The following is a 14,510-nucleotide window of genomic DNA, read 5'->3' as shown; positions in this document are numbered from 1 at the left end:
ACTGACATCATGCCAAGCTCTCAAACCTCTCACTAATATGCATTATATTGAAGGCATCACCATAAATTCCCATCAGCTCCCAATCAAAAATCAGAATAAGATGAACTGACCTCTTCGAAGTCAACACTTCTTTCCATAAGTGACTCAAAGCATCTGCTTACTGCTGCTACTGCTAAGTCACTTCAGTTGTGTCCAACTCTGTGCAACCCCATAGATGGCAGCCTACCAGGCTCCCCCATCCCTGGGATTCTCCAGGCAAGAACACTGGAGTGGGTTGCCATTTCCTTCTCCAATCCATGAAAGTGAAAAGTCAAAGTGAAGTTGCTCAGTTGTGTCCGGCTCACAGCAACCCCATGGACTGCGGCTTTCCAGGCTCCTCCGTCCATGGGATTTTCCAGGTAAGAGTACTGGAGTGGGGTGCCATTTCCTTCTCCAGCATCTGCTTAATTATCAATGAATGAAGTTGTATGGGGGTAAGAACATCAAACCCAACCACCCACAGTTTCTAGAATTCCTGTTATGCTTCATAGAGTATCTTACAATATATACATATACCAAAAGAGACAAAGTTTATCTCACAACATACACATAATGCACGTTTTACTAAATCCTATTGAGACAGTTTTATTACTGAGGTGATATGTCTTTAACATTTAACAGCAGAATTTAGGAATTAGTACAGTATCACCTTTCCTATCTTCTACCATGGTAACCTCCTATCATCACATGAAATATTTTCATGAATAATTTAAATAATTCCTAGGAAAACCTTTATGCACTTAAAAGAATCCATGTCAAAATATACAGATTTGTCTAAAAACCTCATTCTAAAAGAATGTCTTCTCTTTATATCAGATTCATCTTTTAGATGGGAAAAAAAGGCCACTGTGCCTTTGACATACTATGATTTAATCTGTATATTATCTCCACGACAATGTTGGATAAAAATCATTAAAAATTCTTGAAACACAGATACATAGAGTATTATAAATACTGAAAAACATTTGGCCAAGTGTAGATATACTCTTGTGTAATCACAATATTCCTCTCACTTCAAATTCATCTGATCTGCAAGCAGACACTTAATAAATGTCTGTTTTTGACTAATGTTGTGTCATATTTTCCTCTAACTTAAATAATATAATCTACCTTTCTCTGTAGCAGAAAAAACAAAAACTCACAGCTTTATCTTTGAAATGAATGAGGTTTATGATATTTTGAAAATGATGTGCAATTTCTTTTTCATTATCTGGAAATGGCAAGAGAGATGCTAGGGTTAGGGATAAAGAAGCCAAGCTACAGAAATGAAATAGGATATGGTTAAAAGCATCAGCTTGCCAGGAAACACTCATCAGCCCTACAGTCCATCAAAATGAGGGTGTCAAACAAATGAGCTAGAAAACAAAAAGTGTGGAAGCAATAAAACAAGCGAGGCAGACCGTCAGAAAAGAGCAAAGCACCTAGGACAATGCTGCTCAAATTTCAGAGTTAAGAAGACACACCCGATGGGGCTATGAACACTTCTAGGTCCCCTGGCACTATCCCCAGAGAGAGTACATCTGGTAAGTCCCGGACCATTCAGTAGATTCTGATGCATTGTGGTGTTTTGTTAACACTTGAAGTCACACCACTTTGGAAGCCTGAGCTCAGGCACTCAAGTGCATAGAACAGCAATTCTGGTGACACGGGGATGAAGATGAGTATAGGGCCTGCTCTATGAGACCTCTAGGTGAGCAGTAGTCCCAACTGCTTCCCAGAGCCCAGGACAGAAGAGGAGTTTACCATATGTTCCATGGTCACAGTTACACCTGTGCTATGGTTCATCATCACTGAATATTCATTTAAATCTGCATAACGTTATTTTGGGGATTTCCTCATAACTCACTTGGTAAAGAATCTACCTGTAATGCAGGAGACCCCAGTTCGATCCCTGGGTTGGGAAGATCCCCTGGAGAAGGAACTAGCAACCCACTCCAGTATTCTTGCCTGGAGAATCCCATGGACAGAGGAGCCTGGCAGGCCACCGTCTATGGGGTCGCAAGAGTCGGACACGACAGCAACTAAACCACCAATGTTATTTTGGGCTTCCTGCATGGCGCTAGTGGTAAAGAACCTGCCAGCAATACAGGAGACATAAGACATGTGGGTTTGATCCCTGGATAGGGAATATCCCCCTAGAGGAGGGCATGGCAACCCACTCCAGTATTCTTGCCTGGAGAATCCCATGGACAAAGGAGCCTGGTGGGCTACAGCCCATGGGGTCCAAAGAGTCAGACACGACTCAGTGACTAACATTTAAGCTATATAGTCCTTATGTTTAAAAATCTGTGTAATGGGGGTTATAGTACTTCAGTAAACTGTTAAAAGAGACAAAGATTGCCTAAAATGGAATATCAGTTTCTCCCCAAAAGGAAGTTGGCTGATGGGACAATTAAGGGCCCTTGCCCTCCCTTGAGCAAATTTACCCAAGTAAGATTATTTGAATTTTGGATTTTGATCTTATATCTTGAACGAAGCAACATTAAGAATGGAAAAATTATTAGAACTTATCCCTGATACTGGGAAAGACTGAGGGCAAGAAAAGGGGGCAACACATGATGGGGTAGCTGAATGGCATCACTGCTTCAGTGGACATGAGTTTGAGCAAACTCTGGCAGATGGTGAAGGACAGAGAAGTCTGGTGTCCTGCAGTCCATGGGGTCGCAGAGAGACACAACTGAGCGACTGAACAACAAACAACCCATTCTAGCTAGGGCACTAATGAGACTGTCAAAGAGCTTCAGCTGACTAGACAGCCTTTCGAGCCTGAGAGGGAAGCTCTTCTATTTATCTCATGAACTATTCAATATCTTTTAAATTAAGTTTCCTTTCATTTCTGTTGCCTGGGGCCATATAACTTAAGTAAGATAACCCTTTCAGTAGGCAGGTGCATAGATTAGACAAATGAAGGGGATTTCTTAAGGGTAAAATCTAACGACTAAACCAAAGCTTTAAAATATTACCTCTCATCTGCAGAACATTTTACAGTGTTCAAAGTTCTTTTCACTTATTTCATTGACCCCTGTAATAACCCAAACTGTATGTTGAAGAGATCTGGTGCTTTATCCACAAACTAAAGGTTAGAGTCCAGACTGGAAACCAAATCTGCTCGAAAGCCAGGTTTTTTATTATGTCATATGACTTGAGAACAATACATCTCCATTGTTTGTTTACTTAAATTCAACATAAAAGAATGTAATGACAATTTAATGATACAAAACACTAGAGAGACAAGTTACACCTGAGATTTTAATGCCCTTCGTATGATGAATGGGGAAATAAGACCCTGAATATTTAAGGGATCTACTTGAAATATAACAATAATCAACCGAAAGTAGAAATAATGCATACTATGTTATACCAGATTAAGATTCCATTGAAGATAATTTTGGTTACTGGAGCAACAGTGTCATCTCTAAGATAGTCTGCATGGTTTGCAGGAGCTCCTGGAAAGACTCAGATAGCTGCTGCTGTTGCTGTTCAGTCGTTCAGTTGTACCCAACTCTTTGCGACCCCATGGACTGCAGCATGCCAGGCTTCCCTGTCCTTCACTCTCCCAGAGTTTGCACAAACTCCTGGCCATTAAGTCAATGATGCCTTCCAACCATCTCATTCTCTGTCGTCCCCTTCTCCTCCTGCCCTCAATCTCTCCCAGTATCAGGCTCTTTCCAGTGAGTTGGCTCTTCGCATCAGGTGGCCAAAGTATTGGCGCTTCACCTTCAGCATCAGTCCTTCCAATGAATAGTCAGGGTTGATTTCCTTTAGGATTGACTGCTTTGATCTCCTTGCAGTCCAAGGGACTCTCAAGAGTCTTCTCCTGCACCGCAGTTCAAAAGCATCAATTCTTCAGTGCTCAGCCTTCTTCATAGTCCAACATTAGCTGTTACTCAACATTAGCTCAAGGCTCCTAATGTCCAAAATTCTTGAAGGAACTGTTTTGTAACTGTCATGCCATCAGTCATCCGTTCTTGGTCTTGTCTTAACCCCATAAGAGTCACTCTGAACACACATAAAACTGTCTGTAAACTGAGCAAAAATCCCTGTTAGCAACTCAAAGAAAGCCCTAAGCATTCCAACTACCTTACCAGGGCCTGAATTCATCCTCCATGACTGTGTCCCTTTGTTTTCTGTGCCTCTGGAGTCTCACCAGATCACAGTTTCTCTTTAACGTCTCTGAAGGGACAGTGCCTGAATACTGTAAAGCTTCCCCCACGCTCTCAATGTGGTGAACTGAGGTGTGCAATCAGGTACTTGTTACAAGTTTCCAACCAACTGGCTGGGCCCTGCTCCAGACAGCATTCCCTCTAAAGTCCTAAAACTCTTAAATCACTGGATGGCTGTGTCTTAGGCAATCATTTTCAAATCTGACTCAAGGAGACTTCATCTTGCCACTCTTTGGAACTGACACTCATCTTCTCTGCCCTGTACCTGGAACTGTGGTCACATCAGATCTGCTGCCACCAGTTTCCTCTGTCCTCCGGTTCCATTTGTCTCTCCCACTCCAAGTTCTATAAGCCCACTGAAGCGGGTGAGGCTGGGACAGCCACTGTTGAGGCTACGAAGGACACAGTATGGACCACACAGCCTTATTCCTCTGAGTAGTTAACTGACCCTGAACAGTGCAAGAAATAGCAACACTTTTAAAGGAATCTCTCATTTCTGAGGGAGCTCCAATTTTTAGGATACACAGGAAGAAGAAACAAAATTATGACAGATTCCATTTCCCGAGAGAACCGAAGAGAGTCTTATGAAGGTTTTATTTTGGTCAAAGTCCTGGCAGAAGTCACTGACAAATCCTGCAGTTTAAAGCAAGTTTGGTGTTTCTTCCAATGTGTGAGTGACAACAGAATGGCAAAGCAAACTTTCCTCCATTTTTCTCAACCCAGCAGGACAACTGTTTTCAAGAAAAGAATTATCATGAATCAACTGTAAAATACACAACCATTTAAACTGATTGAAATAAGTAGCATTCATGCTGAAATAAGAGTGACCCTGAATACTTGAAATGAAAGAATATAGACAAGGAAGAAGAGAATTCAGATCCCAGTTAGCATTTTAAAAGATTCATGGTGAGAATAGACAAATAGGAGCATTCCCTGGGGTCAGTGTTTGAGGTTTCTTTGCAAATCTGAAAGGATATAGGTTAGGTCTAAATGGAAACCAACAAATTGAAGATAAAAAACAAATTAGTTAATTATAAAGCCCTAAAGATAAAAATAACCCCCTTGGATTTGTGTGATAATACTGGTATGCGAACATTTTAAATCTTCTTACACTTTAAAAATATTATCTCAACTGCTTACTTTATAACAATAAGAAATTATCCTAGTTGAAAGCTCTTGATCATCTAAATTAAGTCAATTTAAAGAAAAAAATTTAGTTTATTCTTTTGTTGTTGCTGTTGAGTTGCTAAGTTGTGTGCAACTCTTTTGCAACCCCAGGGACTGTAGCCCAGCAGGCTCCTCTGTCCATGGAATGCACCAGGCAAGAATACTGGAGTGGGTAGTCACATCAAACCTGCGTCTCCTATGTCTCTTACACTGGCAGGCAGATTCTTACCACTGAACCACCAGGAAAGCCCAGTTTATTACAGTTTATTACAGTGCTAAAGTAATATATGGGCTCTCCTTGGTGGTTCAGATGGTAAAGAATCCATCTGCAATGCAGGAGACCCACGTTTGATCCCTGGGTAGTAAAGATCCCCTAGAAAAAGGAATGGTTATCCACTCCAGTATTCTTGCACAGAAAATCCCATGAACAGAGGAGCCTGGCGGGCTATAGTCCATGAGGTCACAAAGAGTCAGACACAACTGAGCGACTAAGACACAAAGTAATACAGAGCTCCAACTGCATGAACTGACAATCAAAATTACTACAGTTGCAAACATATTACAGATTCTGAATATCACTCTTCATTGGATTTTTTGTCATTTCAAAAAATCTTTCTTTAGTGAATCATGAAACCATAAAATTTTTCATCTGAGTGCACCTTAAAAATCATGTCACAGCCAGCTCCTTCATCTTCGAAATGAAGAAATTCAAATTTAGAGAGATGAAATAGACTTAGAATAACATTCACCATGAAATACCTAGTTTAGAGTCTGAAAATAATAATATCAGAGCACAGGTTTGGAATCTTTCTCTCTCCAGGACTCAGGCTATGGTTATGGACAACTAACCGAAGTTAAGACTGGAGAAAAGATTATCACACTGCACAAACACTGAGCTATCAAAGTTTATGATATACACCATTGTGATCGGCTCTCCCCTTTAAAGATATTTAAAAAGAATAATGACAGCACTTTTTGGAAATAGTTAGAGCCCTCTACCGTTGTCTAGAAAAAGGACCATTTATGGTTCGGTTCCATCCAATGCCAGTAATACTACGCACAGCATAAGACATAACAAAACTATTTTAAGATCAATTGTTGAGTCCGATGACTGTACCTCCCAGCCTTCAATATGAGACTGCCACTCCTCTAAAACTTCCAGCTTTTCCATCTGTCTCTTGGCCTCGTTGATGTTGGAACAGACGGCTTTCATGGCTTGGAGAGCTTCCATGAGTGCTGCATAGTCACTGTGTTTCCTTGGAGTCCGCTTAAGCAACTCCTGTTTATACACAAAACACAAATCACCCTTTGATCTTCAGCTTTCTGGGACAGCAGGTTCAGACTGACCAGGAAACGAAAACTGCAAGGATCGTGAGAGCCACTTTCAGAAGTGACATCACAAACTCCACCAAGAACAAGACCCCAAAAAAAACACTGAATGAGTGTCACCACCTGCACACACCACAGTCACTTTAAATTTTCCCTTAAAATGATGTTGTTTTTAAAAACTAAATTAGATGTCTCCTTTCAAACTATCAAATATCTCACCTACAGCATGTAATTTTTTAATATGATTTATAAGTTTGTATAATTTTTATGTTTGACTTGAGCTCCAAAATGAGGACTTCTTTATATGTTGATTTCATTTCCTAGTGTTTAAAAGAATGGTAAACCATCAAACGAAAATATCCTATAATTTAAAAAATAATTTAAGTCCCTTACTTTCTAACACTTTTTGAGAAACTATAAAAAAGTGTCATAAATAAAGCAAATTTTTAAAATGTCTTATATTCTAGTAAAACAAGTAATTTATAAATTCTGCAATACTCCATCATTAAAGGAGCAATTTATGCTGTTTTTGCCAACAACTTGGTTGTTTCTCTCTCAGTTTATTCTCTACAATGAATTCTATACACCCTTCAATAGCTTTTTCCTTTTTTCCTTTTTCTTTTTTTTTTTTTCATTCAGGATATTAGAACTAGAGTAATCTTTAATCTTATAAAAGGTCTTATTTAGAAGCACAAAATTAAACATCTTCACCCACTGTCTAGACAGCTGTGACCACATTGCTTTTTAATTAGTCATTTGTTTCCTTACGACAGTTGCCATCATCATGTAACTAACACAATTAGAGAAATCCGGAGGCAAATCTTGAAGAGAATTTTCTAAATTCTTAACACAGTGGGAAAATATGCAGTTGTTATGCTCTCTTGATGTTCTTTATTGTTGAAAATTCTGCCATCAACTTTGACCCTGCATTCAAAATATTCACACTCTGTTTGACAGAACCAGCACCAAAAGGATCCACATTACATCACTGCCAAGGTCAGGTTTAAAAAGTTATGCTGGATCACAAATCCATAAAAGAGAGATGCAGGCTTCTCCAGAAACCCTCAGGTCTTAGAGTTACTTGTAAATTATGTGAAGTGGTGAAGGCAGTCTACAGGCTATAATTGGGGGCTCCCATGGGCCTGTGCCAAGTGGGATCTCTGGAGTTGAGACATGAATTTAGATACTGTGAGACAGCAAAAGAAATGACCAGTAATAATCTGTCAGTTACTGGCTATGAACCCTGTGCTGGTTGGCCAACCCAGTAATTTCAAGTTCTACAAATAAGACCAAGGTATCTTTTCTTTTAAACACTGCCTAATCCCCTAATGTTTTCTAATGGATAAATAAAAACCATCCCAAATTAAACAGAATACCAGCTCAGTTTTTCAGTTGATGGTACAAAGTTGAAAAATATCAATACCAATATATATACTGCACAAGTAGTTTTTTCCTGTTTATCTGTGAAGATAATTTTTCAAAAAGCAAAAAGATGTCATTTCTCCATGACTTGTAGATACTCTGAATTGACCTTTCTTCCTAAAGCAAGGATATGTCCATGTTCCTATCTCTGAGGCCACCTGAGGTCATCCTTGGTCAGAAATGAGTTGATTTAGAACAACCACATGACTTGATATCTTTCTTTTAATATCACCATCCCTTCTGATTCTTAAAACAAATCCTCGGGATTCCAAAACCAGGAGTAGGAATAAGAGGAGTGGTGAGAATGCATGCAAATTTGTCACCAAATCAGAGGTAAGAAGGGACTACCAGAAAGATGGAAGTCACATCTGCATCAACCCTGTCTGCTCCCTGAAGACGGTGCCACAGTTCCACAGACCTGGACATCCCTGTGCTAGCTTCTCTCTATGCGAGCTAACCAAGTGATTTACACTTGTTTTCTTTTAATAAGAAATCCTTTTCAAAGAAAATTTTCATTGAAATCTAATGTATGCAACTGACAAAATCTATAATGAAAAAATGTATTTTTAGTTCAAATTCATAACATCTATTTCTCAAAAAGTAAATCAATTAAGAATGCCAGTTAGTATATCCATAGCATTTCTGAGTTTGTTTTTTAATTTAGATACTAAGAAGTAGTTAATATATTAAAATAAATCAGAATCAAATGCATATGAGTAATAAATGATTTGTATAAAATAGCTTAATCAATTATTAGGTACTCCTTTATGTATATGAATACATATGTACGTATATCTATGTATACATAGACATACATATATACACATATGTATACATAGATATACATGCACTTACACATTCTTTTAGGTATTTATTATAATTTCATATCATCATCATTATTTCTGTTTCATACATGAAACCCACGCCTTTAAAAGGTTAGATTACAATCTCACTCTTGCAGCTAGTAAGCAGAAGGCGTAGGACTTGAACTCAGAACTCAGATGTTCAACCACTACCCCCAACTGACTATTCAGATGCCACATTTCCAAAAAAATTCCTTTCCAGAACTGCTATTCTAATCTATTCAATATCCTTATATTATGAACAATATTTAGTACATTACAATGTGTTTTCCATAATAAAACTTTTGATCATTTGTAATGAGGCCATGGATCTATGATCATAGGCATTTCCTGTCTTCCAGAGGCAGAGTTTTCTTATAACTGTCTTTCCATGTTCTATCATTTATTATCCCATGTGACCCACTCCATTACCTGTAATAATGACCGAAAAACCAGGCTTTGAAATTATGTAACTTAGCCTTAACTTTATTAGCATCAAGAAGTCAACAATGGTTGAGGAAAGGAAAAAAAATTCACCAACAGCAGGTTTACTGCAGACAAAATAAAGTGCTATATAAACTGGTCATAATGTACTTAATGGGATTTATCTTGGAACTAATGTGTTTACACTAAAGGTAACTCAAACAAGTTCTTTTTTTTTTTATGAAGAGCACAAAAAGTCTCTATTCCCAGACATTTGTTCCCTACTCTCTATATAAATTAGTGACAAAATAGCTATTTTTTCCCAATAACTGTATTTGTTTTTTCTTTAGAATGTCAGACCATTTAAAAGAAAAATTTTATTTTTGAAAGATCATCAGCAAAAATATACAGGTACAAGAGAAATGCAACAATGAAGAAAACACATAAAGTACCTTCAAAAGTAGAGGGTATTTGCATATTCTTTGTATTGGCGTTACCAAGTATCCTTCCAGAGGGACATCTGTGTTCTTCCGTCCTCCGAGCAGCATGCAGTTCTGGGGTGGAAATACAGACAACGAATTATATTTTTAAGCCTGATTCTCTCATAAACTTTTCTGTTGAAAACCTGTGAAAGCATGTCTCTGTATAACTTCTGTCTCTGAGAAATGCATGTGGTGTACATGCTCAGTCATGTCTGACTCTTTGTGACCCCGTGGACTGTAGTACACCAGGCTCTTCTGTCCGTGGGATTCTCTAGGCAAGAATGCTGGAGTGGGTTGTCATACCCTCCTCCAGAGGATCTTCCCGACCCAGGGATTGAACTCACATCTGCTGCATTGCAGTCAGATTCTTTACCACTGAGCCACTGGGGAAGCCCGAGAAAAGCACATTTAGTTACAAATAAAATTTACAGGAGAGAAAGGAAATAATTTTGCATTTCAGTTTAGAGACCTGTGTTTTGAGTCTTTATCTTGAAAATGAATTCACATATATCCAACTGAATATGAAGTCTGAGGAAGAAGACAGAAAGTAAAAGATGGAGGAATGAATTAATGGAGAGATGTTGAATGGATGGACGGATGTGCTGAGTAAAAGAAATAAACAGAGACGGAGGGATGAATTAATGGAGAGATGGATGAGTGGATGGATGGATGTGCTGACGGATGAATAAACAGATGCACACGTGCATATACACATCATGCTTAGGGAGAGGTTGTGTAGTGATGCAGAAGGTCAGGCCTGAAGATGACTGGGTTCTCCCCATGCCCTGCCATTGGCAAGCGGTGCAACTTGGACCAATTTCAAGGTTCTACTTTTCCTCTCTGTTAAACAGGCCAGTTTTAATCCAGTGATCTCTAAGCCACTTTGAGCTGTAATACCTCACCAATGACACTGGCCAGCCAGTCTCAGAGAAGGAGGTCAGACATGATCTCCACAGAGGCAAGATGAAAGAAGAAAACTCAAAGCCAACAATCACACTGAAATGAAATGGGAGCAGCTTCCGTTTACTAAAAGTGACAGTCAAGAGAATCGATGCTGATAAAGACTTGATCCTCTTAAGCACTTCATCCTTATTCTGTGTTTAAGCTGCAGTGACAATATAAAAATTTTAAAAAAAACAATGGTTTTAATTTAAAAAATTTTTACAAACTTTTTTTGGCTGTGCCACAAGACTCATGAGATCTTAGTTCCCTGACCAGGGATTAAACCTGGGCCCTGGCAGTGAAACTGCCAATTCCTAACCGCTGGACTGCCAGGGCATTCCCTAAAAAATAGTTTTGAAAGTGATGTCAAAACCTGTTTCTGAAGCACCTATCACGGTGACTGGCACAGACAAAGCAGATAATAAATATTCAACAGAGGAAGAAAAGGGCTCCTCAATCATCATACTGATAACTTAATAACCTGTATACCACTATCTTTTAAAATACAGTCTTAAATTCAGCAAGAGGAGAGACTGAGTGCTGAGCAGGAAAGGAGATAAAAGGAACAGTGAGGAGATAAAAGGAACAGTGATGGAAGCAGAACAATGCCCCCCGCCCCCACTGCCTTGAGCAACTGAGTTCAGCTCCAATCCGTGCAGCCAACTGGGCAAAACCAGCTCCGTGACTTTCACTTCACCAGCAACCTTAGACAGAGCAGCAAATAAGTGTCCCATTCAAACCTGTTCTAAGGGGTTTCAACCCCTCTTGCAATCAGGTCATCAAAATAACTCTTTCCACCTGTTATGGTACTATCCCCAGAGGAATCCTATGTATTAATAACATATCTACATACCATTCTACTTCCAGTGATGTTTCGGTGTTCCCATAGAGTGAACACTCCTTATACATGCAGCCACCCCCTGTACCTAGCCCTGGGCTAAAGCACCCTAAGCAACTCATGACTGTCTAACTTGCTACTGGGGCTTCCCAGATGGCTCAGTGGTAAAGAATTCACTTGCCAATGAAGGAGACACAAGAGACGTGTGTTTGATCTCTGGGTCAGGAAGACACCCTGGAGTAGGAAATGGCAACCTGCTCCAGTATTCTTTTCTGGAGAATTCCATGGACAGGGGAGCCTGGTGGACTACAGTCCATGGGGCCACAGAGAGTCAGACACAACTGAGTGATTAAGTAGCAGCAACCTGCTTTTATTTTCTTATCCATTAGTCCTACATAGACTACAAACTCCCTTCTTAACAGCTGAGGTTGGTTGTCATTTTACTTCTTTTTAAAATTTTTATTGGAGTATAGCTGATTTACAATGTTGTGTTAGTTCCTGCTGCACAGCAAAGTGAATCCATCATACATATACACAGATCCACTCTTTTTCAGATTCTTTTCCCATATAGGTCATTACAGAGAACTGAGTGGAGTTCCCTGAGCTGTACAGTAGGTCCTTATTAGACTGGCTTGTGAGAGTCACCTCTCTACTTATGTAGACAGAAAATATATTTCCTAAATAAGCTCCCAGAGAATCCACCAATCCTAAAAACTTACTCAGGTGATGGCATATGCAAGTACCCAAAATTATAACATCATCATCCCATATCTGTAAACCCTTAATGTTTTCCAAACGGTGATTGCTATTATCCCTATTTAATGAGTAAGGAAAAGGACACCAGAGATGTAATGAATTTCCTAAAGTCATCCAGATAATTAGTGTCCACTTAGTGCCAAAGCAAGACTATCAAAGCCAGGATCTTCCTACCAGCAGCATCTGGGACTTGGGATATGTAGCGGAGACCCAGCTCTGCTGAGAACAGAGTGCCCTGAGGGGTACAGCAGAGTTCTGAGACTTCACAGGGAGCTCCATTAGTCCAAAGGTGCAGGAACTTCCTCTGGCCATGCCAGAGAGAAGAGATCAGTAAATTCCCTTCCCCCAAACAACTGATGCGTGTGTGCATGCTAAGTCGCTTCAGCCATGTCTAACTCTTTGCAACCCTATGGACTGTAGCCCTCCAGGCCCCTCTGTCCATGGGATTCTCCAGGCAAGAATACTGGAGTGGGTTGCCATGCCCTCCTCCAGAGGATCTTCCTGACCCAGGGATCAAACCATCTCCTGTGTCTCCTGCATTGCAGGAGGATTCTTTTACCATTGAGCAACCAGGGAAGCCCAAAACAGCGGTTATACTAAACTAAATTGTGGGGGCAGGGGGGACAACAATTTCAGGACTCTGGAAATCAACTAAAGTCAACAAATTGAGAAGTGTTTATTCACGAAAAACTGCTGAACTTCAGGTAAGAACAGAGGACTTAGTAGCATTCTTGCCTGGGCCCTTCCCTTTCTTCCCCTTCTTCTCCACCCCCACCAACCAGGGTCATCCTCAGCTCATCCTGCATGGTGGCCCGGTCACAGTAGCACTGGCCCTGCAAACCAGCTATCAGAGGGGCCTGCAGAGGGCAAAAATCCCACACCCAGGAGTGTTGGCAATGTAGCACACTGCCTAAGAAAAACGGGCACGCTCACAATTACGCTAGCCCGAGACTTCGGTCCTGCTTGGGGCAAACGTCAGACTGTGTACATGCAGAGAAGAAATGAGATGATGGCCCCTTAAGAAGAAAAACCCAGGTCTGAGTTGGAAACTGCCTGCTCTGTGAATGTGTCCCCCCACACTCCCACACAGATCCAGAAATCAGATGCATCGTGAGGTTCAGTTTACCTCTGACAAATTCCCAACTGACCACTAAGTTAAAAAGTCAGAGGAGTCACGCCTAAAGGAAAAACTAAGTTATAAAACAAAAACTGAGTAAAGACGGGGGCAGCGGCTGTGTATACAAAAGGTACAGATTCTCAAATTCAATCCAGTCAAGTTACTAAAAACAAAACAAACAAAAAAATAACAACCAGCCTCAGGAAATAGGACTTCCTAAGTTAAGATGTATATTGTATTCCCTAGAGAAATTATTAAAAAAGGAAAAGACCTGATCATAAACTCACTGTTTCAGCAATTCTACTCTAAGTATTTACCCAAGAAAATGAAAATGTATATCCACACACAGACTTGTACATGAATATTCATAATAGTATTCTTTAGAACTGCCCAAACTGGGCATATCCTGACTTTACTAAGAAATCTTTCTCTCCGAAATGACTTCAAGGATCTTCAAGGCCCACCATTACTACAGTCAATTGTTGACCCATTATTCATAAACTGGCAAATGGATAAACAAAACACAATGGAATATTATTCAGCAATAACAATGAATGGAGTATGGATACATGTTATAAAAGGATGAACCTCAAAATCATTTTAGTCAGCAAAAGAAGCCAGGCATTAAAAGATAGTATTGTATTATACTCCATTTATATGAAATCTCCAGAAAAGGCAAACCTAGAGGGATGGAGAGCAAATCGGTGATTGCCTTGAGCTAACAGTGGGAGTAGAAATGAGTTGTAAACAGGTATTTTATTTTTCAGTTTAAATGAGCTGATCCAGGCTCTAAAACCGGATGGTGGAGATTGGCCTCTCGACTCCACAGCTTGCTAAATATCACTGAATTCTATTTACAGTGAGGTTTTCACTGGCAATTATGATGTTTAAGTAACTGCCAAAATATGTATTTATTTGTACTATCCTAAAGAAATTAAACACAGATTTTTCTCTTTTTATGAACAATGAATAAAGAATATATGTAGGAGA

The 14,510-nt window shown here is 39.7% G+C and overlaps 1 protein-coding gene across 2 annotated transcripts in view; it reads right to left on the bottom strand.

Annotated features, from left to right (window-relative positions):
• Window positions 1-14,510, bottom strand: part of PREX2 (phosphatidylinositol-3,4,5-trisphosphate dependent Rac exchange factor 2) — a 302,189-nt gene that overhangs the window by 208,376 nt on the left and 79,303 nt on the right. For both annotated transcript variants that reach the window (XM_019973769.2, XM_070802636.1), the window contains exons 5-6: window positions 9,838-9,939; window positions 6,487-6,648 (exon numbers count right to left, since the gene is read on the bottom strand). In XM_019973769.2, coding sequence (XP_019829328.2) covers window positions 6,487-6,648; window positions 9,838-9,939 — 264 coding nt within the window. The remainder of the gene's footprint in view (window positions 1-6,486; window positions 6,649-9,837; window positions 9,940-14,510) is intronic.

This window comes from Bos indicus, chromosome 14 (assembly GCF_029378745.1).
Source record: "Bos indicus isolate NIAB-ARS_2022 breed Sahiwal x Tharparkar chromosome 14, NIAB-ARS_B.indTharparkar_mat_pri_1.0, whole genome shotgun sequence".
Taxonomy (NCBI): Eukaryota; Metazoa; Chordata; class Mammalia; order Artiodactyla; family Bovidae; genus Bos; species Bos indicus.
This window is presented reverse-complemented; position numbering and strand designations above follow the sequence as displayed.